This window comes from Malaclemys terrapin, chromosome 11, assembly GCF_027887155.1.
Source record: "Malaclemys terrapin pileata isolate rMalTer1 chromosome 11, rMalTer1.hap1, whole genome shotgun sequence".
In the NCBI taxonomy this organism is placed as follows: domain Eukaryota; kingdom Metazoa; phylum Chordata; order Testudines; family Emydidae; genus Malaclemys; species Malaclemys terrapin.
The window spans coordinates 46,738,398-46,766,158 of record NC_071515.1 but is presented as its reverse complement, the minus strand read 5'-3'; the positions used below and the strand labels follow the sequence as shown (position 1 = coordinate 46,766,158).

General features: G+C 40.6%; 1 protein-coding gene across 1 annotated transcript in view; it reads right to left on the bottom strand.

Moving 5' to 3' along the window:
* The window catches only part of KCNH7 (potassium voltage-gated channel subfamily H member 7), a 333,075-nt gene continuing 305,314 nt past the window's right edge, over window positions 1–27,761 (bottom strand). Inside the window, exons 12-16 of the mRNA XM_054043274.1 lie at window positions 24,325–24,424; window positions 10,233–10,496; window positions 6,194–6,362; window positions 2,648–2,840; window positions 1–1,617 (exon numbers count right to left, since the gene is read on the bottom strand). Coding sequence (XP_053899249.1) covers window positions 1,351–1,617; window positions 2,648–2,840; window positions 6,194–6,362; window positions 10,233–10,496; window positions 24,325–24,424 — 993 coding nt within the window. The 3' untranslated portion in view covers window positions 1–1,350. The remainder of the gene's footprint in view (window positions 1,618–2,647; window positions 2,841–6,193; window positions 6,363–10,232; window positions 10,497–24,324; window positions 24,425–27,761) is intronic.

Here is a 27,761-nt window from a genome sequence, read left to right as displayed (position 1 = left end):
TAATATTTTAATAAAATTAAATCTAAGTATTGACAAAGCATTATGCATATACAGTACATACTGTATTTAAAGCCTATGGACCTTAACTCAATTTATTCTAGTGTAGTCAGCTGTGGACACAAGATTACTTGTTTTGTAATAAGAAAGTTTACAACTGTACTTTAAAGTGATTTTACATATGTACATATGTATATATACATATATCTATACTCACATACATGTGTAGCTATATACACACATATTTGTATGTATATACATATATATTACATATACGTATATATGTATGCACACACATATGCACATAGATATGTATGTGTGTGTATATATATATATATATATATATATATATATTCACTAGCTCTCTATGGAGGGACCAGTAGGTAAAAAGAGATATCACAAACAACAATTTTGATAATTATAAAAAGAAAACTTGTAAAATATTTGAATTATACAGCTTGTTAGTAGTTTGCACTGAACAAAAGGAACACAGTCTTCTGTATTACATAGAAATTATATTTATTGCATTTGATTATGTTTGGGTGACAGATGAGAACTACCTGCCTGTTTATGACAGCCAACCTTTTAGTCATGATGAGGATAAAAATAAAAATCCTAAATAAAAATCCGATAAATTATTCAGTTAGCATGGTCTTGAAGATGCAATCAGTGACAATACTTTCCCATTGTGTAGTACTGTTGTTCTGCCTGTTAAAATAGTGACCTACTTCAATTTGCTTTGAAGCGGCTGCTTTCTGTACTATATCTTAATGTTTTAGAACCTGGTAGACATTGTTCTCTTATTCTTTCTCTAAGCAGCAGAATGATGGCTATTGACTGTAAAATGCTCAGTACAAGAAGGATAATTGTATCTTTTCAAATGTGAGTTGGAAGAAGGTTTCGGTTTGAACTAAAAGAGCTCAGCGAAGTATGAGTTACGACCGTGTGGATTATCATCATCACCTGGTCTCTTATTTGCTTTGAAGGCTTATCCACAAGAAAGTACCATTTCAGTGAAAGCAGTAAATGGTAATTTCCATGCAACATAAATTGTAATTTCAGAACATGCATGTGTTTTAAAAAAATTAAAAAATATAAGGTGCCTTGAGAATGCTGGCAGTTTTACATTTGGAACATACAGTTTATATATATATATATATATATACATCGTAACTGCTCAACTTTACCTTACACGCTTCAAATTTAGGAAAATATACAGTACTTTTGCATATAATGGTATATCCTTGTAGCCCCTGAGTCAAGTATAGAGGATTTAAATACAAAAAAAAAAAAAAAAAGGAAAACAGCCATTGAAAGCACTTACATTTTATGTGAAGTAATAGTATAAAAGGATTATTTCCCAGGAAGACCAGGATCAGAAACATGCCTATGAAGACCCAAGATTCCTATAGTGTTTAGGGAAGAATCTGGCAAGGAAGGATGCCTAATGGAATGAAGATAAGTTTTATAATGCTGTGGGTGAAACTCTAAAGACTGGTCATGTTCTTGTTCTAAAAAAGAAGCCAAATTGTCTTCTGAGGCCGTGTTAAGATGCACTCCACTTGAGAGGGATTCTTTGGATTTAAGTTTCGATTTTTCAAGGTCTAGAAATTCAGGACACTGAAAGAAAGGAAAAGAAATAAGGTGACAATATATTTAAAACAGTCTCATGGATACTCCTGTTTCTACTGAAAATGAACAAAATCCAAAAAACCCCTCCCAACCCCAAACCATTCTTTGCAAACCAAATCTGAAACATGAGCAGAGAAATCAACCATTTTCACTAAATACTGTGTTCAATTAATTGTAGTCTAATGCAATTCTGCCCAGGACTTATTTGGAGGATAAACCAGGAAATCCCACTCTTCTTCCTCAGGCTAGTTGTTCCTGGCTCTATATCTTACAAAAATTTTCAGTCAGAGACTGAACTGTCTTGAGATGGGCCAACGCTGAGCTCCTGGGTCTCTGAACATCTCTGAAATCTGGGGCAGTTCAGAATCAAAATCTGGGACTGTATCAAATTCCTAACTCTGGGGCAATGTGGATCTGGATACAGATCCAAACACTGGGTTATTCTGTATCTTTTAAGTCAGAGCCTGTGATAGAAAGTGTGCAGAGATGTCCTGGTGGCAACTCTCTGGCACATGCACTTTACCTCCAGGAGTGCTGAGGGAGTGTAATCCTCCCGCACCCACTTAGGCAGCATATACTCCGTGATGCATCAGTTGAGTTTCTGCATGGCCGGTGCAAGCAAGATGTGTCTCAAGGCAAGCCTTGGGTCATGACTGGAAATTTCTTGAGTCCTTCCACATGCTCCCCTGCCGGGCTAACCACAATCTACCCTTTTGTGACTTGGGCCTGCCTCTTATTCCCCTCTTCCTCTATATTTTTCTGTGGGGTCCACAACCATTGCTAAATGCATGATGATGACTACAATTGTAGCTTTGAGACCTATATTTGGCTTCTACACAGCAGGAAATTTGACCTCTAGAGATTCACTTCCAAAATAATATAACTAGATGAATCCTGTGGAGACATTTGGCCAAGTTACAATTTCCTGTTCAGAAAACTACAGAACAAATGCTCAGTCTTCCAGCAATAGGTAACAATGTTAATCAATCACTATAGCTGATTCTGGGCACATCCATACCTGTGATGAAGGACTGAAGCTTCTATCTGTTTTAATAGATACTACAGGATGAAGGCTTTGCATCACCCGGATAGCTGGCTGTTGATATTCTGCACTTGCAGTCACTATACTATATGCAGGTGGAATGAGTGTTGACTGCCTCTGCAGAAGCTGCAGGATGGTTTGAATGTCAGCAGTCATTTGGGATTCAAGCCTAGGGAAGTAATATGAAATCAATTAACACATGGTCATGGATGATTATGTTTTAACACACCGATTACAAATGCATTCAAGAGGGATCTGCAGCTTATTAACAAAGCAAGCCATTATGTGTAACAGTATTATCATGTTTTGAATAGGAAAGAACAGAAGGGGGAGCACTGAGCCATTCCAGGGCTAGCAGCTCACGCTCTCATACAGAATATACATTCTAATGTTTGCTCCAGACCTTAGTTAAGAGTTTAATTTAAGAATAATACATTACTATCATTTCTGTTTGCAATAAATATGAATATTGGGGGCCAGATTCTCAGCTGACGTAAACTGGCATAGCCCCCATTGATTTAACTGGAGCTGTATTGATTTATACAGGCTGAGGGTCTGGTCCAGGATTTCTAAAGCAACAGAAAACTCTGACAGTCCCAAAGCTACTTCTAAGGGGGTACAACACAACATAATTTATGTTTTCCCAGTTGTTTTAAGTAAAGGTCTTGAAAACAGTCATCCCTTTAGGTGCATGGTGAATTATTAGAATTTAAAGTAGGATTCGGGGGGTGGGTGGGAAGAACTGATCTGAAACTGTGTTCAAAATTCAGAACTAAACTCGACATAGCTGATGTTCAAAAGTGGTATATTTATTGATTGTTTGACTGATTGACTAACTCTTCATGATCTGGTGCATGAATCCTGAAAGTTTAAATAAACCTTGGTGTAAGTCACAACATTTGAGCCTGCTTATCTTCTCCACACTTCCATTGCCATGGCACTGAAATGATTTTTGAGTTGTCTTGCCAACATAATTAACAGACTCAGCAATGGGTAATGCCTATCGTGCCTCCCCAGCTGCTAGGAGACCACACAATGTGTTATAACAGATTGTAATCTGGATATAAATCCTCCTGTATTGGAACTCAGCTCCTGACAGAATCATTTTCACTGTAAACAAATTTTTATGTCAACAGCCCTCAGTGTTGTGAGCGTCCCAACTACAGCTCTGCAGCAGCCGAATTGCTCCTGCTCTAGCAGATTTTTGCTGTGCACTAAGCCCTAAACTTGCACCTGATCTCTGTCCCCTAATGGACACTGAAGATGCCTTTGCTCCTCACGTAGATATTAAAGGAAACATTGCCATAGGTCAGCTGTTGTTGCCATAGATTCTGTGGCATCAGCTTTTATAAAAGCAACCTAATACACAGCTCAAGCCCTGGGGTTATACCCATTCATGTCCTATTCATCCTCTGCTCAGCTCCCTTACGTTGTGTGCTGATTGCCAATATGGCAATATTGACCTCAGAGTAAGCATCCTGCCGATACCACAGGGACAAACTGCTGCAGCAGCAGCACCATCCAAAGAGCATGTCTGCTAAAACTGTCAGAACTCCTTTTTGAATAGAAGATGTGCAAGAATTTGAGAACTTGGCTGATAATTTTGCCCTCTCGTACCTCTCTGCCCCTGCTCCCCCCTGCCTTTAGAATGGCCCTCCTTTCAGTTCCCCTCCACTCCAAATCAGAGAGTTCTAATTTCTTCTACTCTTCATTCTTTCTCACTTGACCATTTAACACCACCCCACAAAAAACAGCCAAACAAACAAACAAACAAACAAACAAACAAACAAACAAACAAACAAACAAACCCTTAAAAACCAGCCATATTATGGCTGGGCATAAAAGCAGCAGAAAGAGAGTGATAGGTGATCACTGGGCTTCTCCAGCTTGTATAAAACCCTATACCAGTCCACCATGTACCCCCAGTTTAGCATCATATCAGGGACACGGCTGAGGGTAGGAGGAGGCAGGGAGGTGTGCCCAGGGCACATTGCTCTCTGACTTTTCTGACTTTTCTGGGTCACCAGAATAGTTGTTCAAAGCTTGCATAAATTAGAATAGTTCCCTTGCAGCTGATCTGACCTGTGCCAGGGACTAGCCAGGTCCAGAATCCAGGAGGCACAAAGGTACCTTAAAAAGCACCAAAAGAATTAATAAATGAAGTGGGATGTGGATAAAATCCAGAAAAAGAAATAAATAAAACTAAAATCTCAGCAGTTCATCAGAAAACTCCCTGCCGCAAAATCTTTGTCTATGGCATCAATAACCCTAATACCAGCACCGAGCAATAGCTCTAGATACATTTAGGATTTCAAGAAAAGGAAAGAATAATAAGCAAGACATTATTATGTCCTCAAATGCTGTGATGGGAGCCCAGTAAGTGCCTAGTTAGATTAGATAGGTAGATAAATACCTACATAGTTCTACTTCATTCATGATTTATAGGAATTTCAACCTACATGTTAAAACATGTATCTTGTAGCATATAGTATGTCACTAGAAATGAGAATACTGAAGTTTGATTGGTTCACAGAATGCAAAGGGGGCAAGACGTCCTTACACTCACTTTCAATTGCTTGTTAAAATGTACAATACAGTGTGCCAATGAAGATGTACTAAAGTATAATTAAGGCTGAATTTGTGTCATGGTAAATTTGGAGTTAAATTGTGTAATTGTCATGGCAAAAATGTTGAGAATAATGGAATTCTGGGGAAAATAATAAAAAGCCAAAGACCCGAGCACAGGCCAACTTAAAATGAACTGAAATTACATGGTAAATTATAGTATAAATTATAGTATATGACTGATCAGAATACTTTCACCATATTTTTAAGATTCCATAAGCTATTCTGTTTAGCCACCAACTATATATGTTAGACACCAATAGGGAGGGGGAGAAGGAAGATGAGATGTATTAGCAAACGTAACTTACACATGCATTTTTTGACAAAGAAAATGACTGTTTTCTATTGTAGTACGTGTGTTTTGCACTTGTGATACTCCCATGGCTGTTTATTATAGAGACAGCTGCAGAAGGAGGTTTACTCATCAAAAAGTGAAGATGCCTATCATACAAATGCTGCTTCTGCAAGGAAGAGAGCTGGTTCGCTCAGTACACCCCCAGGAAAGCATAGCACCTCCCATTTTCTGGGGACAGGAACTGTGTGTAGAAAGCCAGGAACTGCTTTTAGAGGAAAAGTTCAGGGGAAAGACGGTTGACGGAGAGAGTCAAAAACCTGCACCTACCCATCCCAGGATAGGATTTTCAAAGGGCTTAAGGGCCAGATTTGTATTTCGGTACTTAAAGATGCAGCTGGGTGCCTCGCCACTTTTCCGATTTCTGCTATGCACCTATCTGCATTGTTAGGAGCCTTAATACTTTAAAAAAAATCTGGCCCTAAGTGACTTAGATTAATTTAGGTGCTTATGAAAATCTCCCACCAAATTCATCCTTGTGGCTCCATTGATATCAATGGTGTTGTTATCAACCCAATCTGATCCTGTCACATAATTGCTTTTACCTGTTGAGTTGTTCTTGAAGTAAATCTAGCCGGTGCTCCACTTCCCCATAGGTCAGCTCACTTTCAGTTTCACAGATGCCCCATGTAACATGAGGTAATGCTGACTGTCTGGAGACGTCCTGGTGCCCCTTAGTGTTTTCCCACTCCCAGTTTCTTTTATCACTGATGTCTGCCAAAAAACAAATCTCTTGAAGTATAAACGTACAGATGCACTAAGAATAGACACTAATGGAATGTATGGCATGACTGAGTTAGAGCTACAGTCTCTACACTTGATTTTTAGGAGTGTTCAGTCAAGTGAACATAAACCAGTGTTTCGCAAACCTTTGAAAGTTAAGCCCTCCCTCTTCAGGTAAGGTAAATTAAACCAATCACAGCTCTGACCTGCAATTCCTTCTTATGTTGTTAAAGGCCAACATCTTAGTCTGTACATCTTCCATGCTTGCCCCAGCAGTTATTGGTGCACCCTTTATGCACAGTCTTTGGGAAATGCTGGGGTAGAGCATCATCATATACTCCCTCTCCCTTTGTACATACTTTGATCGGCAGTGTAATCATCAACAATGTTGACATTTAAAGAATTATAACTGACATTAATGTTAGCACCCATTGAAAAGGGTGAGGCACATCACTTCTCAGAGCTACTAGTTCACTCTCTTCAAACCCAGGCAGATGACTCCATCCTCATCAGTTACACTCATTTCACATTTTCAAGGTTTTCTTTGCAATCATAACAGCTAGAGACTTACCTATAAGAAAGAAGGGCCTCTGGAGGACACCAAAGAGACCTGTCCAAATGCCCCCAGCTAATCCTTTTACCAGATGGGAGCATATTCCATAGTAAAGAAAGGAAGTCCCTCCCAAAGTTATATACAGTGGTTAAAGTAGATTGAATCAGGAAGGGGAGTTCTCACCACATAAACCAAAAAGGAGGAGGAGTTCTTCCTCTCCTTTTAGTAAGAGAAGGGGGAGATGAGCTTTATTGGATTAATGGATCTTTGGGATCTGAGGGGTCCCAGGGTTTCCTAGGGCTATAGTGAGTCTGTGAATGTCATAGGATGTAATAGGCACCTGATAGTATGAATAGGGCTGAAGGAGGAGGAGATTTCACCTTGGCTCCATGGTGGCCCATTCAGCTTCTCTGACCACTCACTACATGGCCCCACGGGAAAGGGAATGGGTGAGAATTGTGTAATTTTGACTCAGCTAGCATGCATGGTACAATTTACAGTTTTCTGAGGAAACTGGAGAGCTTTCTGAGAGGGGCAGAGAGCAAAATTCTGACAGATTCAGACCCAGCATAATCTTAATCCATATCTGTTTGTAGAATGTTTGCAGGATATTGGAAAAGCAACTCATTGATTATAGACAATGACTATCAGGAATGAAATGTAAACAATAAATGCTGTTTGTTTACACTTCTTCTTTACTGCTCTGTAAAATCCCTTAGATTTTACATATAAATCACCCACTAAAATCACATATTTTCCTGTACCTGGTCTTGGTGTCTCTTGGTCAGCCCTGGGTTGAATGTCAGTTGTTTGTGTCCTGGAATAAATGTTTGTGGAGTATCTAGATTAATGTTTACAATGCAACTGCCAATTAACCTGAATTCAAAACAGGACCATAATAAACTTTAATCTAGACATATCCTTCAAGGGATAAGTCACTCCCCTTGTTCTGTGCATCTTCTTAGGTAGTCCCACATGTATGAACAGCCACAAAAGCCATGGCCAGGAGACAGTCAAAACATTACTACTCAGCATGGCCTTGGAAGAATGGAGGATTGTTCTCAAGCTGTGAACTAAATTAATAAATATATGGCCTGGTTAATCTAAACAGTTCAAGGATGAAATCCTATGACCTGAATAAAGGCCATGGGAGGCCCCAAAGAGTGGAAAATGGGATTGTTCTGCAGTGGGGAGGAGGGAGGGGGAAGGGGGAGCAGCAGCTACATAGAAGCTATCCATGTGCTGTTAAGAGAGGCTCAGGGTTGAAATAAAATGAGTGCTGCAGGTCAGGATTACACTGGCAACATTTAGACTGCCTGTCCCACCCTATCCAATTCAAGGTTAATAATCCCTTCCTTTCATGGACAGTACATTAACTGCTAACATTTAAAACAAAAAATAAAATAAGGACTAGGCTAAAAATATATCTTTTGTAATGGTAATGAGTTATGGAAGCTTATATAGAAGTTCATTTATATGTATATTTACAAGATTTATACTTGTTGAGTCAGATTAGATTTACAACTGCCTTTAGAGAACATAAAATCAATTTGTAATTGATATCAGGTATGAGAATTTAATTTAAAACCAATCAAAACCAATCTGACTTTTTATAGAAGCTATAAGAAAGGTGATCAGCTTTCAAATACACCACTAAAAATGCAGGATTACAAAGACACCCATTCACCCCCTCAAAATGTTGGCTTGTATATGGTCTTAATCAAAATGCACACCCTTTAGACTTGCTAAATTTAGCTCAGAGTAAAATCTGCACTAGGTTGCCTTGGAAAACGTTGCTATAGCTGCAAGGACACATTTCTGGCTACCGGCAGGGGCAAGGTAAGCTTTCAAACAGCAATATGTACAAAACACGTTTATATCAGCATTTAACCTTACCCTGAGAAGACCAGATGTCACATAGCTTGGCCTTTGGACTATCAAAATATGTTGTTCTGCTGGATTAGTTTTTAGAATAATTTAAAATAATATCTTAGAAACCTAAAGTTGATCCTGAATTTGTGTGGCAAAATTTATTGTACCAGGAAATAAATTGTTGAGGAAAAAAGCAATAAGCACTAAACATAGAAGTAGTCCTTTAAAACAGAAGCAACTGTAAATGCATCTTCAGCAACAAAACCTTTAATGTTGTATAAATAGACTTTTCATTAGTTCATCCTATCACAGAAAATTAAGCCTTTAAAGAAAGACAAAAGAATGTTTGATAAGATGATATAAAACACTCATTCCATATTAAGTTAACTGAGATTGCTTAATCACTGTAAACCATATGCCATATATTAAGAACCAAATTCTGCTCTTCTTACTCAAGCAAATTTCCCACTGAAGTCAAGATGTGTTCCTGTGTGATATTTCATCATTTTAACTTAAGTAATATTACAGAACTAGATAACATGTCTTTCAATCTCATTGTTATGCATTGCTTCAACACTATTTTACATGTTCAATAGTATAAAATATGAAGAAAATGGGTTAAGCTGGTAAAAGTTTATGAGCAAAACTTTTTTTGTGTGTGTGCAAAAAATGGAAATTTGATGACATCAAAATATTTCATGAATTCATGTCAATTTCACCAAATCATTTAAGTCAAAAACAAACCTCAACATTTTTTGGAAAAAAAAAATCAAAATGTTTTTTCAACATTTTCTAAATGAAATATTTATTTATCCCCTTTAACTAGACTGGGTTTGTGAAACTCATATTTAGTATCCCTATCTAGCTTTCTATCTAGGGTTTTGTACTGCCACCCAACACTGTAGCATGATGGGCAGTAAACTTTTTTCACTCCAACCTCCATCTGATGGACTCACCACAACTGTAAATCCTCTGGCTTTGTTTACAATAGTGAAAGCCATCATTAACTAAGGTAAAATTTAATCCACAGACAGTAAGGCCCAGCTTTTCAAAGGTGCCCATTTATTTTAGGCATCCAAAAAATAGAGGCATCCAACATTATGAAATGAAATGAAAATGTTGGCTTAAATGACTTGTCCAAGATGATTCAGGAAGTCATTTGCAAAGCCTAGACTAAAATTTAAGAGCTCCTGGATTCCAATCTCATTCCCAGGCTACCAAACCGTAGTGCCTCTCAAGGGAAATAATTCTCTGAACATTCCACATTTGACATAAAAGAAGATTATTTTGTCAATGTTTCATGAAACCCTTAAAAGGTAAATTAATGTATTATTTGTCAATGGAAGCATTCTGAAGAGGTTTATTTCTCTCCCACTGATCATCAGAGCAAAAATGAATAGGCCATCTTTACAAAATAGCAACATGGAATAGATTACCTCTGCAAGAATGGCTTCTTTTGTCAATATGGATCCTTTCTGTTGCACGCACCACTTCTTCGAAGTCCAGCCCTGTAGTTTTTCCTATCATTGATTGGTAATTGATTATTTCAGAGAAGAGAGGTTTCTGCTCATCTTCAATGGATGATACCAAAGATGATGACTCACTTTTCTTCTCTTCAAAGTGTTTCTTGGTACACTGATAATGTCTAGTATTATCCACGGAGTCTTCAGGATCATTCTGATTGTTTTCTTTATCATAGACTGTCAAATAGAAATAATTGTATAAAATAATGTGCAGTGCATGAGATCTTATTCCAATTTATCCTGGACTTCAGGCCAAGCCGGCGCTAGGCATAAACAGACTAAGCAATTGCTTAGGGCCCCAAGCAGCTCAAGCCCCCCACCATTAATTATTAGTATGTGGTTGTGTGTGGAGGGGCCCAAAATATTCCTGCTTAGAGCCCCAATGGGCTAGCACCAGCACTGGCCTCAGGGGCAGAGTAGAAGTTATATCAATTAGCAAGTTCACTGTCTGTTAGGGATAACATAACTTTAATGTCTCTTCTATTAAGGACCACAGTAGAGATGTTGGAGATATTCCTTCTAATGCAGGTTCTACCATTCATTTATATAGCAATCTCAGGTGTTTGTGCTGGAGCCCCCTCAGTCTACAAGAGAAGGGGGCTGCCAGCAGGCATTTTCTCTGAGAGCACCTCAACCTTGGAATCTACTGCCTTCAACTTGGTTGAAAATAGCCCCAGTCTGTTGACCATTAGGGTTCTCTGCAAGGCCCATCTCTTTACCAGGTTTTTGGGGAGTGAGGTACATGACAAGGGCTGATGCGGTGTGTGTGGTAAGGTGGGTATTGGTCGAATCTTGAATTCATCTTCGAATATTTTTAGGTTCCGGAGTGAGGAGCAGCTACTGGTTCAATACTTTCCTGGGGCTGTATTTTTGATTTCTGGCAGTTACAGCAACGTATTACAAATTGAAACAAATAAAATAAGGACAAGAAACCAACAGTGATCATCTGGTGAGTATGGAGGCCCCTTGAACTGCCTTTAGAGTAACATTTAAAGCGTATTTTATTGTATCATTTCAAATCCAATATTTGATCTTGCCTATTTTTAACTGAAATGTGAAGATAATTCCAGTCCTGAAGGTTTATTTAGAACATATTTTAGCAGGGGAGTCTCAATTAGATATAAATACTGTAACTAGTTTGCATTAACTTCCTGGGGAGGTAGCATGATTCCCCATCTGGTTTTAGCTAATTACTAATCAACATAATTCTAGAGTGCATGTAATCCTCACAGCAATGGTTAATACAAGATTCTGTACATTCCCAGGTTTCTTCTTTTCTAACACTGTTTCCCGGTCATCATTTACAATGATGTAAGTGGGCCTGATCATACCCCCATGATCTGCACACAGAGTGAACCTCCTCCTGCTCAGAAAGCGAGGCTCTGTTGCCTTTACAGCAGCATCTCCCTCTATTGCACTGACTCCATGAGTTCAGAGATCTGCAAGTGGTGAGTGATAGCAATGATCAAGCTGGGGGCAAGGCCAAGTTTGATGCACATCATCCCCACCTGCATTCACTGGAGTCCCTGCGGGAAATTAATACAGCCTTGAGCTGAATTCACTTTCTGTTGGTCTTGTCTCCACAGTGAGGCTCCCCTTTTAACAAGGATCCCTGTCACCTGCTGGAGAAACCACATGGCAAGTGGAACAGGGATGGTGCTGTGGTGCAGCACAGATGAAGGTGGGCTTGCATAGTGTGGCTTGCAGGGGATCCATAGGTTTTGTGGGATGGCCCTTTGGCCAGCAATTCCATTCCTCCCACGCTCCTGATGGAACAATGGAGGCTAAAGCTCCATGAGATGATTCTTGCAGCAATTTCCCCTGTCCTCACTCTTGGGTGATGGAACTGTTTTATTGCAGTCCTACAAAGACAATGGGCTTAACTACTCAATGCTACATTGACTTGAAATGGAAACATTTATATGTCCACATTTTTTGAACAATTTTGTATTCTCATGGGAATATGTGAATCAAAAATAGCAGTCATAGGCACTTTATAAAAGAAAGATTGATCAATGAACTAGTTTGCAAAGAGAGGTCACACAGAGACAGTTCTAACATAGACAGGAGAGACCGCATAATGGCTGAAGTGTGTGTAGAGGACAGATCTATCATATTTACAGAGTGCCAATCACTGTAATAGCTAGAGGCCCAAGTACAAAGGAACAGATGAAAGGGAAGTCCCTTCCAATGATATTATCTGGGTTCCAAATAGAAGGAAGATAACTTTTGCCCACTAGTTGATCAGTTTCATAACATGTGTTCAATGCCATTTCTGCATCTGCTAGTTCTCTTCCTGTATTCAGAAATTTTAACATTGCTTTTTCATTATGCGGTTACTCCAGGAAGGTTTTCATTTTAGGCTGGAAACGAAATCTTCACTGTAAGGAAATGTAGCAAAAACATTAGCACTGAGAATAATCCTATGATGTTGTATGACTAAAATATGAATTAAAAATGGAAATTGCATTCTTTATTTGGCTCTGAACCATAGGAGCTAATGGAGTTCACAGGACAGTTCAGCTGAAATACATTACAAGCAGTCTCTAGGTAATGCTTTATTCAGATAGGGCTTGATCATTTCTGCTTTTTCTAATGAATCCACGGTATTGGGTTGGAATGAACATTGCAGATGACAGGAATGGCTTTTTCTGTGGCTGGGCTTTTTCTGTGCAGGAATAAATTCCTTAAGTTCTCTGTCCATTATACAGACTGGCAATTCCAAATAAGCTCTTCCCCTCTCTTTCCCTCCCCTGTCTGACTGCAAGAAAAGCTTGATTTCTGAACTGATTATTATCTTCACTAAAGATTCATCGTCCCTCCTCCATTTGTTTTCCAATGAGATGCGTTTCACTTTTTGATTCAGATTGCTAGAAACAATTTTTCAGAGGCTGAATATTCTGTAACCTCCTGCGTTGCCAAACATCCTTTCAAACATAATGTGTACCATTTATGGGACTCATTTTAGTCTGTGATTTTTTTTATATGTCTGCCAAAGAGCACAAATGAACATGATGACACTGGAATTCCTGATTTATAGGCGCAACAGTGTCTGACTTTTCAGTCTTGAAAATAACAAAGCCCTTGACTTTTAACTATGGGAAAGACTGTATCCCCCCCTTTCAGGCAGACGGGCAAGAAGAATTAGGGACATGATCAGGCCTTTGAAATGACTTCTTATTACAGTACTTTTCGGAGTCTTCCAGATGTGACAATTACTAGAGAACAGATATTTTTTTTTATTTTTTGTCATGCTAATTCAGTAGTAAAAAAGATTGGCTCAGTTCAGTGAGTGGCAGCCTATGTGAACTGGGATTTCTTTATACTCAATACCACTGCAAATTTTGATACCAATAAAAGTGGCATCGTAATATATTACATAGGGAGCAACAGGTGCTTTTTTATTATTAGTGGAATTTGGTCAACTAGACTTTGCTTATAGAATTGGACCAGCTATCTAGTCTGTTGCTTCAGAAGAAGGCAAACCTTTAATTCCTTTCTCCCACCTCCAAGTAAAAACCTTAGTGTGTCTAGACACATTCAATTTTGCGTAGGAAGTGAGGTGACTACCTTACTAACCCTTGCAGAAAACAATTTACACCACACATCATGAGACAGATAATCCTTATAATTAACTTTGTTTGTATAACTACAAACCTCATCACTGGACATGACATTTTCTAGCCCCTTTTATAAAATCCTGCCACACCATTTTAAACACCACCAGGTAAGGCACTTGCTGAGGCGTGGGACATTCTGAGTGTGAAGTAAATGCTGTAAAACAGTCTACAAATTTTCATTCATATTCCCAATGGTGGTTTGGTCCAGCCATCATTGTTCCCCCTTTATTTGATAGTCACATCTCTTCACATGAAGGGAATTTTGTTTGCAGGAATGTTGGTAGGATGGCTGGTTTCTGTATAGATAAATCCATTTATTCATGTCTAAATATTGAATATGGTGGCAGAATTTTTGGAAGGCTCCACAATCCATTGCTAATTTTGAGCACTCAGCAGTTGACCTTCCAGTGATTTGCTGCACACCATCCATCTCCTCATTGATTGTTCCCTACTATGACGACTCTTCACCATTTTTTCCATATCTTTCTCTAGATTATTTTCATCTCTTTGCCTAGTGTGATCACAGTACATATGTTTGCATCTGTTCATTTCCAACATCAGAGTCTGCTTCTCTCCAATAATATTTTTAACCTAGGCATTCATTTTTTCCCCCATCCATGAAGTATGCAAGAACCTTTGCCAGCATCACATTTCAAAAACTCTGAAACCAACTTGTGGTGGTGGTAGTTCCGCCTCTATCATGCAATCTTGGATTATATAAACCAGAACTTTGCTCATGTGTGAAATCAGGAAGATGGTACAATAATTACTATACTTGGTTATGTCTCCCTTCTTTGGTAAGGGCAGAAAAATGCCCTTCGTCCAGTCCTCTGCCTCTAGTCACCTGTACATCTTTACAAATTTTCCACAAAAGATCAATACTGTGTTCGCCAATCACTTTTAACAATTCTGCAGGCCTGTTATCTATCCCTGGTGCTTTTTCCAGGCTTAATTCTCTCTCTCATAAGACTGACAGCTCCAGTTCTATATTCTCTTTTCTGCCAGCCTGTATTATGAGTGGCTCTGGTGAGGCATACAGATTGGCACAGTAATCTCTTCACCTGTGTTTAGTATCATCACCCTCAGTCAGGAGTCTGCCATCATGATTTATTATTATGTTTGATCACAGTGAAAAGCTTTTGGTAAGAAGTCTGACCACTGTGAATCTATCTTTTATATTATTACTCTGTTTACATTTCTCAAGTTCCATGCATTTTGCCCTTATATATTTGCTCTTGTCTTGTCTAGTCTGCCTTTGAATATTCTCTCCTATATTTTTCCATTTCCAAACCATTCTCTTTTACTCTGTATCATTTTTCTGCCAACTCAAACACCTTCTCAGTTAATTATGGTGTAGTCTGACACTGACTTTTTGAATGTGTGCTTGGCCTTTTAAACATAACAGTTTTCACTTTATTCCAAAGTTCATTGGGGTTATTCTCCTCTTTCATCTGTGCCAATTCCTCAAACCCATAATTTTAATTGATTCTGGACAAGTCCAAATGCAGTAGACCTGTCAAATATGGTATCTTTAAAGTTGCAATTTATGTTTGAGGCTAACAGCTGATGGGCTGACCCAGTCTGTACTCATGAAAGTCTTTGTCCATTTTCTATTCAATTTCCAGCATTGTTATATTTATTCCATAGGTGATTTTGGTTCTTTGCCATACTGTCAGGTGACCTCCACCTGCTGAGTGAAAATGGGGATTAGAGCTGCAGAATTCAACTACATGCCTTCCTCTCTCATTTTACGAACCCAGACCATTGTTTCCCATTATTTCTTTATGAGATCTTGCAGCTCCAACTTTTGCATTTAAGTCCCCAGTTACAAGGGTAATATCTTTACTTGGTATTTCAGTGAGTGTTTCTTCAAGTTGTCCATAGTTTCTGTATGATTGTCCATATTCATATGCAAACAAAGGTGTTAGTGAACAGGAGTCTCCTGTTTAAAAATGTCAGCCATCTAGTCAGAAAGCAGAAATAATAATGTCTTCGGTGACTAATCACACACCAAGAATAGCACATAGTTAAGTGAAAAGCCTGCAAATGACAGTTGCCAGTTAGAATAAACTCTCTATCAAACAGTTACAAAAATGGTTTGAACAAATACATTTTGTAAAAATGTCAAAATTAAAATGTACAACCCCTGTAATGACCAGCTACTACCTTAAAAGGCTTAAAACAGCCGGGGGAGAGTCTGTGGCAGGGAAGGAACAGCTAGGCTGATTGGGGGAAGTAGCCACAGCTGGGGCCATGCCCCAATCAGGCCATAGCTGGCCCTATAAGAGGGCTGAGGGTCAGAGGCTGATAGACTCTCTCTAGCTTTGAGAGGGAGGGACTTGGCTGCAGGGAGCTGAGAGAAGGTACCTGGAGTGGAGTAGGGCTAGGGGAAGGCCAGAGGAGCTATGGCCTGGAAACCCCCCAGACTGTGGCCTAGTAGAAGGCCAATTAGGTACTGCAGTTGCAGGGGGCAGCCCACGGGTAGGCAGAGGCAGCAGGTTCAAACCCCCCTTGCCTATGATGAGTGGCTTTTACACTGCAGTGTGCCCCAGTGAGCGGGGGCTAGATGGTGGCTGGCAGTAGCCCACGACTGAGGCAAGGTGGGGATTAGAGGGTTGGGGGTTCTCCAGAGATGAGACCCAGAGGCAGAGTGTGGGGATATTGCCAGGGGGCAGCACCCCAGATAAAAGGGCACCAGGGTCCTGGGAGGGACATGGGGGCCAGTGGCAGTGGGACACTGGCCTGCAGAGGGCTCTCCAGAGGCTGGAAATGCTAATTCACTGAGATGACAAGCAGGAGGTGCCACAGTGGTGAGTCCTGCACTGTCACACTGTCTAAATACATTTTGGGCCTTATCTTGCATGAGGTGAGCTCACCTGATCACTGCTTCACTTCCTTACAACACCCCCTCCTGCCATATATTTGCAAAAATCAGTCTGATGCACAGTTTGTACTTTTCTGCACAAAGACATGCATATCTTCCATCCCTATATAGTCATGACATGTGAATGATTCTTTAGCACAGACTAGGAGCAGGCCAAAGAAAACTAGTGAAGTTTTATTCCTAACTACTGTAATCACTACTTTTCACTCAGTAGTACCAAAAAGAACATGAATACTATCTAATATTCATAGAACAATATATGATTTGTAAGCACTACTCCCCTTTATGTGTAGTCTGCTCTGTGTTTAATTAGACAAGCCTATGACCATAAGGGAAAGTTGCATGTTGTATTATGTTAACTATGGCTTGGTATAGTCACTGATGGAAAAGCAAGTGGAGAAGAGATCAATTCCATATGCCCAGCTAAGTTTGGTCAGATGGTACAAACACTTAAACCCTGGGGTAGTGTTCACTATTGTGTGTGGTCCCACTGGGTCCTACATCAGAGGGGATAGCAGAAGTTGAGTACTGGTGAATGTGAGGATGAAAGATTGTCTTTCATTCCAGATGAGAATGACTCAGTGCAAGATGATTCAATCCAAATTTTATGCTATGATTAAAATATGCCTTTAATATTAAGAGCCTACCAAGTAAACAATAAGAAATCATCAAAGGAAAGTTATAAGAAGTAATTTGGAATCCTTCGGATTACGTTATTATAAAGGCCAAATCCTAGACTGTATGTTACAGGGTCTGGTTCCTGTTCCCATCTCTGTTCTGATTTAGGTAAGTATCTTAACTCACAGTACATCTACACTGTAATTAGACACCGGTGGCTGGCCCGTGCCAGCTGACTCAGGCTCGCAGGGTTCAGGCTAAGGGGATGTTTAATTGCAGTGTAGACATCCAGGCTAGGGTTGCACATCAAGCTCTGGGGCCGTCCCACCTCTCAGGGTCCTAGAGCTCCAGCTGCAGTATAGACATACCCTCAGTGTCTGTTTCCCCAGAAATAATTGTACTATTATACAATACATCTATAGCATCTTCCATCCACAGATAGCCAAGCACAATGTGCAGAGATGACAATGCAAACATAGTTCACAGGGCTGTTGAATTTTAACACATTCATTTTGGTAAAGGGCTTTGAAATCCTTAGATGGAAAACACTATGGAAGGGCAAAGCATTATTACGGAAGACGACATTATTTCTGAGGGCTTCAGTAGATTTATTTTCCAATTGAAGTAGAATATGTACACACAAATTTAGGGGCCATATTTTTAAATGACAGCCTCCACTTTTGCACACACAAATTGCAAATGCAAACATCTGCAGTTTTTCTACCAAACCAATTCTGATCACTAATTAGGTAATTTAGATGTGTAAATATCTGATTGTGGGTGCAGTTTGGTTCTTAGACATACAAACGACCTAAATTGTGAGTGCAAAAATGGAAAACTGGTTATGGCCAGGCAGAACATTTGGCTGTATTGCTCTGAAACAAGCTGACAAAAGCTGTGAAATTCAGAAGTGAGCCTCGAACTCTGTCAACCAATTTCAATGCACTTGAATACTGCAAAGGTCTCTGAACAGTAGGCAATTTTATATCCCATATGTTCCACACTGTACTCAGCAGAATGAGAATTAAGGACAGACTGGCAGCCTCTTTGTTTTTGTTGGCTTAAAGCATCTCATAGTGTTATTTTAATGTGGGATTTTGTTGTTCTGAAATTGCTTTTCTTTAAATGGTGGAAAGTTACAGTGACAGTCTTTGGTCATAATGAAAGGCCGTGCTAAAGTTCACTGTATCTAATGAATGGTGCTGAAGTCATTCCACAGACAGCTTCAAATTTTGGGAAACTAAGTGATTCCAGATTTTAATTGAAATAAAATATGACTGACGTGAAGACTCCTGAAATCATCATAGATTCATTCATAGCTGAATTTTACAACAATGCCATATTTATGTTTTTATGACCCATTATATGATGTGACCTTGACCTATTACTACCTTCCTAAGTGGCTGTGCTCTTCTGAGACATTGCACCTAACAAGGTCTCAGACAAAATTAATGAGAAATGAAGAAAAAGCGTTCCCAGAAAGGACTTCTTGGCTTTGGAACAATATATTTGAAGAGGGAAGACTAAGCCAAAGCCTGGCCATTTCAAGAATACATTGCTAGACTCTTCTGTGTTTGCCAAAGCAACCACGCCATAGCAGAAAAGAAAAGAACGCTAACATCTGTGCACACACATAAGAACTCCTAGAAAAGCTTTTTGAACCTGAGAGAAGAATCCACTTTGAACTCCACCAAGGACAACGCTTTGTGCAGCTAATTTACCTTGTTGAGCATCTACATACTGCATTAATGAAGCAAACAAAATATTGAATAGCTGCTTACTAAGTGAGCACCATGCATTCTGTGCATTGAATGAAGCAGGGGACTTCTGGAAAAAGTAGTATGTGATCATGGAATTAGACTGTGTCATAATGTATAGGCATAAGGGAGCTGAATTAAAGTTGCACAGAGAGCCTTAATTCTGGCATTTCCTGACTTTTGAATGCCTGACTTTGCAACCTTAATAATGCTCTTTTAATGTAGCTTTTTTGTGTGTAATTATTTTTATAGCACCTTAAGTGTATTTACTCTAGCAAATGGGACAGCAGGCATATACAGGCAAGATAACCTTTCCATAAAGATTTATTTTCCTTTCTTTTTTATTCAATTTAAAGAGCTAGTTTTGAGTGACTGTAAATGTGTGTCAAATTCAAAGCCAGAAACTTCAAAGTTAAAGCAAACATTCAATCCTTAACTTATTCTTTTGTGCCATTTTTAGCACAATGGCATTAGTTAGGGATGGAGTGAGAGCCTGATCTCTGAATAGTTTGAGCTTTGTCTGGTTTTGCCACAATCTTAATGTTACTGAGATGACAATGTGAGGGTAATGCAAAATGATGCAGGGTGAAGGCTGAAGGATCTCTGACTCCAATGATAGAATTCCAGTCTCTTCCACTCAGAGCTTATCTTCCACTACAAGATTATTTTTCTCTGATAGCTGACAATATGTATGACTGCATATACATTTCCAGAAGGCCACATTTCATGGGAAAACGGCTTCAGTAGGAGTTACCCTTGGAAACAAGGCTCTTGGAGGAGCTGTGCTCCCCTGGGACAGGCTGCAATAGGAGCAGATGGACAACTGCAGTGATGGACTGTCTGATGATGATATACTTGCTGTCAGGGAGTCCTTGCAAAATGTAGGATTTGAGGAACACATTTCTTGCTTTCAAGCTGGGCAAATGCAATCAGTAGGATTCACAGGGACTTTCTTTTGTGGGCTCCTAAAATGAAATCCAAGAAAATAAAAATTTCCTGTCAAGAGTTAAGTGTCTCATCCTGGACTAGTTGGCAATAAGTTGACAAAACAACTATTTTCACTGAATTGATGGGTATTAACAGAACAATATGCCTCTCACTAGATTCTGTTTGCCCTAGAAGCGTGGGACAGATTTTGCTCTCTTTTACACTGATGAAAATCCAGAGTAATGCTGTCTACATCATCATTCCATTCAAGTTACTGCATCTAAGATGGTGTATTTAAAACAACTATCCTGGATGTGGCTAATGGATTTTTACATGCCCTGTCCAAAGGAGTTTGAAAGATCACCAATACAGTTTATCCATTCCAAGCAGAAGATTACTTCAGGAAGAATGAGGTCAGTCTTCACATCTGATTGCCTCTTGAGGTTCATCATATTTCAGTGTGCATTCTGTGTGCATCTGATAGCTTTCAGCTAAGGACAAAATGAATTCCAGGCTGACATGGAGAACATCTCTTCATGGTAAGAATGATTATATGCTGGAATAGACCCAATGAGGTGAAATTCTTAGATACCAGCAATGCCAATGTTAACAAAAAATTAAATGACACCAGAGTGAGTAATGATGCAGGAAGTTTGACGAGCTCACCAAAAAAGTGTTTTCAAAGTCCTGCTACAGATGAATTTACTCTGTCAGGGCTAAATTCTGACCATTACCTCAATGCCATGACTTCCTTTATGCCACATATGGGGGTTTTATGCTGGCTTTATTGACCCTGAAGATGGCCAGGCCAGCATAGGTGGGTGGAGTAGAGGGGCTCCACAGCACATCTGAATTCAGGGTTAACTACTTTTCCCTTTCTCCCCACCCAGTGGGCCATGAGGTTGGGATAACTCCTACTGACCTGTTATATGAGAGAGTGGGGGGGGGGGAGGGGGGAAATGGGGAAGAAAGGAAAAAAATGTTTCCCTGTGTGTGGGCCAGGAGGCAAAAGTATAGGTGAAGGCACTGTACCACCCCATTGCTTCTCACCTGTTTATGTTGAGGAGAAAACTTCACCCTGGCTGACAGCTCTGCTTACAAACTGTCAGCCAGTAGCACTGTTGGGCCCAAGTCTTCTTGATAAGAATCTCAGTGGATGACTGTCAGTCATCTGTGGCAACTGGCTTCTACGGCTGTGGTGGTGCTCTGCATATGCACAGAGGACTCCCACCCCCCAACACTATTCCCAAAAGATAGGATGGGATAATAGTCATGGAATCCCACTGGGTAAGTGTGAGGGTAAAACTGCCAGGTAGTGGACATGTGGCAACCCCTAATGAGGGCTCTCTCAGGATTCCAACTGCTCTTGGCAACCACAGAGTCAGGCTGGGCTACGGAACTACAGCTAGCTCTGCACCACATAGCTCTCTGGGACCAGGGTTTGGCCACTAAAGAATAAGCCATACATAGAAGCTAAGATCAGATATGTGGTGAATCATCTAGAATATGCTGGAAATGCATCTGGGGTAGACTAAGACAGTCTTGTATCACCACACAAGAGTGCAATGCTTGTTCAGCAAATCACAAACTATCTTGACTGAATTAATTGTCTCATTTCTAGGAAAGAAAGCGAGTACATACTGCAGATAAATCAGACAATATCTCACAGCTCTTTAAGTCCCTGATGAAACTATTGCACAATGAGTTACCAGGGCAACAAGGTCCAAATCAGGCTCACATGAACTGAAGGAAGAGAGAAATACAAATCCATGTTTAACAGTCCACAAGGGAGAAAATCTCAAACTACTGTAGGCTCTCACCAAAAAGGGACAAGTGCAATTTCAAACACTATAATTTACCAGTTGGTCAACAGCTGAATGGGAAGCACTAGCAGGAGGTCCATATGTCTATTAAAAAGAGCCCCCCTTCTGTAAGATCAAGAATGTAAGTTAGGTACCGCACTAGAGAGGCAACATGAACAACTGACTGTATAAGTCATTAAAAAGCAACAGAGGGTCCTGTGGCACTTTTAAGACTGTTAGTCTTAAAGGTGACACAGGACCCTTTGTTGCTTTTTACAGATTCAGACTAACACGGCTACCCCTCTGATACTTGTATAAGTCATTAAGATTTTACTGAGATTTAAAATGTTGAAGCCTCATAAGAACATGCACGGATTGCTTAATTTTTAGAGATTTTATTTATGAAGCGAAAATATGATACTTAAAATGTTGTATAAAGATAACTTTTATCTAAACAGTAACAAGACTGTAACCTTCACATTTCTTATGAGAAGCTACCCTGCCACCTAGACAATATGGAAGTGATTTGTCAGCTGTGCTTCCTGCTCAGAATAGCCTGCTAAAATGCCAGGAGGGTGGCAGAAATATGTGTCTCAGCCAAGGGCTATGTCTTTTGTGCTGTACCTCTCAAACTGCTGTACTGTCTGTCCCAAACTGTTTATTGATTGTGGTCTAAGTTAGAATGTGCCAAATTCTGTTCTAACACCCTCCCACAGGTGTGGAAGGCCTTGAAATCAGTGGAACTGCCATGGTTCTTCACAGAACAACACAGGCCCTGGGACAGGCTACAGAAAAACAACTCCATGTGCTCCGTTACAGCTATGGCCGCATGCAGAGTTTTGCAGCATAGACTAGGGCAGGGAAGAAGTGTACCGTTGGGACCAAACTCTACACACTTATTGGTTACCCTCTCTCCGGAAGTGGAGTTTCTCTCTCTGGTGTGACTCAGCCAGCCAGATAACATATTATAATTACCAGAATTTAGGAGTAGGCTACCATTCATTTCTGTTCTCCCACAAAGGCATGCTATTTTCATTGACAAAACTGTGGCAAATGACATCCTGTCAAAAGTAATGTGAAAGAATGCCAGCAATCAGAAGACTGCTCAGCGAGACTCAATTTAGCAGGCAAGAACTACTGGTAAGAGCAACAAAACACAGTTTTTGCCACCCTCCTGGCATTTTAGCAGGCTATTCTGAGCAGGAAGCACAGCTGACAAATCACTTCCATATTGTCTAGGTGGCAGGGTAGGTTTTCTCATAAGAAATGTGAAGGTTACAGAGGTAAGGCACCTCTGTTAACAGATTCTTTTTGATGAGCAGACTCAATATTTGATGGGGGCATTTTCCTGCCAGATGTGTTGTCACTTGTGGCTTCATGGCTTAAAGATGCTTCTTTGATGAAATGGCAATGCCATTCTGCTAACCAGGAACATACTGGTCTAAAGTTCTTCTTCTTCCAGCACTCCACCTGTCCTTCATTTATCATCAGCAAGTTTTGGCTCTCAAAGTGTTGTCCTGCATTTAGGATTGGCCTTTAACAGTGGAACATGAAAGGGAAAGGCAGAGTGGGGCAAATGCCAGAAACATTGATTTGCCAAATCATTGGACACACACACACACGGGATTCACCCAGCTCCAAAGAAAGGCATACAAGTTTTAATTTAGCTTCCTTCATAAGTACCTAACCAATGCCCTTGGTATTTGTGAGCTCTTAATGCTGGTATCATGAGTTAATATTTGGCCAAATGCTCCCCTCCATTCTGACTACTCCCAATGGCCTTTTATGTTACATGTAAGCATAGAAAATGACACCTGAAGACCTGCCAAGAGACCCATCTGCACACTGCCAATTGAGGCACAAATTCACTAGGGGGTGTGTGTGTGTGTGTGTATATATATATATATATATACATATACACACACACACACACATATAATTATATATTGTACACTGCAAACAAAATGCTATAATTTCAGGGATATCACAGGAACTGAGAAACACTAGCCTGCATCAAGCACAAAATCGCTGCTTAGTGGGAGAATACAATTAATACGACTAATAAAAATCCAACAGACTAGAATCTCCAAATATTTTAATAGTATAGTGCAGGACACGATGTTGTCTAAGTATATACACATATAAAGAAATGGGATCTGTAGTGGTGGTTGAGGAGTTAAGGTGAAGCTGATATCCAGTGTCCGTGTGTAATTATTTTGAGAGCCACTGCACAGAACTCCCTGCCTGCTGAGCAACAAAACCTTGAGTAGCTCACAAGTAATTGCTGCAATGGAACCTTAATGTATCTCTGTTACCCAGTGAAAAGAATACCCTCTTAAATATCAATGAATAATGTCCCAGTGCTGTCTATTAAATATAAGACATGAAGTTAATTACCTTTCTCTACTTCACTTTCAAAGGACAATTTCCTTCTTCGAAGTTTGCAGTTATCTCCATCCGAATCATTAGTGGTTTGTGATCTTATTATGAGATCAGCCTTGATTAATGAAACATGTAATGCAATGACAAATTAGTCCCATTTGAAAATAGCATATTATCAATAGGCGATTGACTGTTAATCATGTTCCTGTTTTAAGGAAGGCAAGATTACACTACTCAGTCAGGATCGAATGAAAACACTATTGACATAGCTCAATATTAATAATTAAAATGATCACATGGATGGAATAATTCCAGCAGTGTTACCATCTGATGGTGAAATAATAATGTCCAGACAAATTAGTTCACTATAATGCATGAGTGTGTTGTCATCAGCTCCTGAGCTTCTTGGAATAGTGTTTTTTAAGTAACAAAGCGTGGTGAAGTTAAATAAGAGAAAAAAATTAAAATAAGCTCTTACAAAAGATGTGTATTATTGCAGGCAGTAATGTGGTAACTGATTATAATTAGCTGTGATGTTTAATTACATGGTAATGATTACAAAGGTTAAGTTTTACAACAATAAATATAAGGTTGATAAATACCATGCATTTTACTCTTTATCTGTCCAGTCCCTCCCTTCCTCTCTCTCCAATTCACCTCATTGAAACATTTTTTCTGTAGTTGAAAATTGTGGTTTCTCTTTTTATCCATCTTATCTTGTTGTCTACATGAAGTTTTAGCTTGTGCTTTTTGTTGCAGAAATGGATTCAAGAAGCATTTAACACATTTGAATTGTTTTTAGTGCCAAAAAATTGAGCAATAACATGCTGATAATGTATTTAAAAACAAATGATATGGCATGAAGGCAGAGCTGTGTGTGAATATGCACAAGGCATGGGCTTTGAACCCACTTCCCTTCCTCTTACTGGTGAGAGAGGACATGCCAATTGGATAAGTTGCTTGGTCATGTGACTGGGCTGGGAAGAAGGGACGGTGCAACATTTACTGCTCTTGCTGCCACTCTCATTGTAGTCCTGAAGGATGAGGTTTAGATTTATATGGACTTCACAACAGTGCCCCACGGATGGAATAATGGAGCGAAAAGAAGGTAGGAATAGCTCAGGCATAGCCAGGCACAGGCATCTATCGGCTAAATAAAGAAATGGGACCTCCTGGAGTTTCCAAAAGCACATTGGTCACAAATGTGCTGATTGCATCATTTACATATTATTTTGAGAGTTATGTTAGTGCAGTGTTGTTCTCCCAACAGATTTTTTGGTGGCCTCACAGTGCAGCCGCCAACTCTCACTGGTGGCCACAGTGACACTTTTTCCTAAAATACTTAATTAACTTTAGGAAAAACAATTAAAAATGCACAGATTCACATCCAAGTCATTGTATTTGTATTTTTGTTTTTTGGCAGACTCAATAATAAAAATAATGCTGCCTTTCCCTTCAGCCCTCCACCCAGGGCTTATTGGGTCCTGGGGCTTGCTGTGAAAAGTGACAGTTGTATATTTGTTAATATCACAGTGCACTTACCTGGGAGGCTATGAAAAGTGATATTAACAAACATACAAGTATCACTTTTCACAGATACCTAGTAAGTCTGCTGTGAAAAGTGATACTTGCATGTTTGTTAATATCACTTTTCTCAGCAAGCCCCAGGACCCATTAAGCCCTGGATGTGGGGTCTAAAGGGGGAGGCAGCAGGGGCCAGAGGTGATGGTGGGATGGATGCCGGGCCGGGGGAGACAGTGGGGACCTCGGGCAATGGGGGATGGATGCGAGACCAGGAAGGCACCGGGGTCCAGGAGCGATGGATACGGGGCCGTAGGAGGCAGCAGTGGCCAAGGGCGATGGGTGATGAGCCCCATTGTCACGTGGCCAGGGCCTGGTGTCTGCTGCCATGCAGCCAGGGCTGGGGCTCAGTGCCCTCAACCAGAGCCTGGAGCTGGGGACAGGAACTGCGTGGCTGGAGGCAGGGATCTGAACCTGCTGCTGCGTAGCTGGAGCTGTGGGTCAGTGCCCAGGGCCAGTGCCTGCTGCTGTAGGGCCAGAGCTGAGTGCCAGAGCCAGGAGTCAGCGCCTGCCTCTACGTGGGAACAGAGCTGTGGGCTGGGGCCTGCTGCTGTGCAGGGAAGCGTGATGCCACGCAGCTGGGGCAGGGGATCAGTGCCAGGGGCCGCACAGCCAGAGCTGTGGGTTGGTACCCACTGCCATGTAGTTAGGGCAGGGGAACAACACCAGAGCCTAGGCCGCAGGGCCAGCTCCAGGCACCAGCGCAGCGAGCAGGTGCTTGGGGCAGCCAATGGGAAGGGGCGGCACGTCCGGGTCTGCGGCGGCAATTCGGCAGAGGGTCCCTCAGGGGAAGGGCCGGCCGCTGAATTGCCGCCGAAGAATGAAGCGGTGCGGTAGAGCTGCTGCCGAACTGCCGCCGATCGCTTGGGACTGGAGCCGGGGGCCAGTGCCTGCTGCCCCACATCTGGAACGAGGGGTTGGAGACTGAAGCTCCGCAGTCGGAGCCCAGGGCCGCACAGCCAGGTTCCTGAAGTCCTGCCGCTGGAGCCTGCTGCCCCACCCCCCAACGTGGATCAAGAACTCACCTTGCTCCTGCAGCGTTGTGTCCTCTCTCCAGGACCAACAAGGAGGAGTGGGAAGGGCTGATGCTTTGCCTCCCCCCATCACCACCTAGGAGGCTGTCATTGCCGCATGAAAAGCCCCCGGTGGCTGCATGCGGCCACAGTGGCCGCATTTGAGAAACATTGCGTTAGTCAGTGAGTTACTAGTGAAGACCGTGTTCCTGAGAATTCATAGGCATGGGTGTCTTCCCGCTGTGTGGAGCCCCAAAGGTGTCTCTAGTTGCTTCTTCACTTGGGCGTGTATGGGTGGGGCAGTAAGAATCAGGAGCCACCCCGAAGGAACTAATAGGTGGGGAGGATGGGTGTAAGGGGACTGTCTCTGGGTTCTACATCATGGATTTTTGACACACATGATGGATAGTTTCATTTTAACTGACAATGAGCCTCCAGGGAGAAAAATAATTATAAAACATTATTATAATGAAAGTACAGGAAATAGGGGCTTGTGAGCAACTATCATGTAGAACTAATTCTATCCTCCAGAAGCTCTCAAATATGCAGAGTTTCAGGCCTATCTTCAATGTATCAGTAAAGTATATTATATCTAACATTTAAATAACAGTGATGACCTTTCCAAAGCAGAGTTAAAATGTGGCACAAAAAGGATAATTTTGTAAAGAAAAAAAAATACAATTTTTATGAAAGAAGGCTCAGCATTAAACATAACATGATTTGTTCTATAAAGTGACTTTTAATATATTCTATTAAAAAAAACAACAAAAACCTAAAACATATGTAGAACCTTCCTGATTTGTACTTTGCTGATCGGCAACCCTCGTGCCCGGCATTTGTGTACAAAATCCCAGTGGT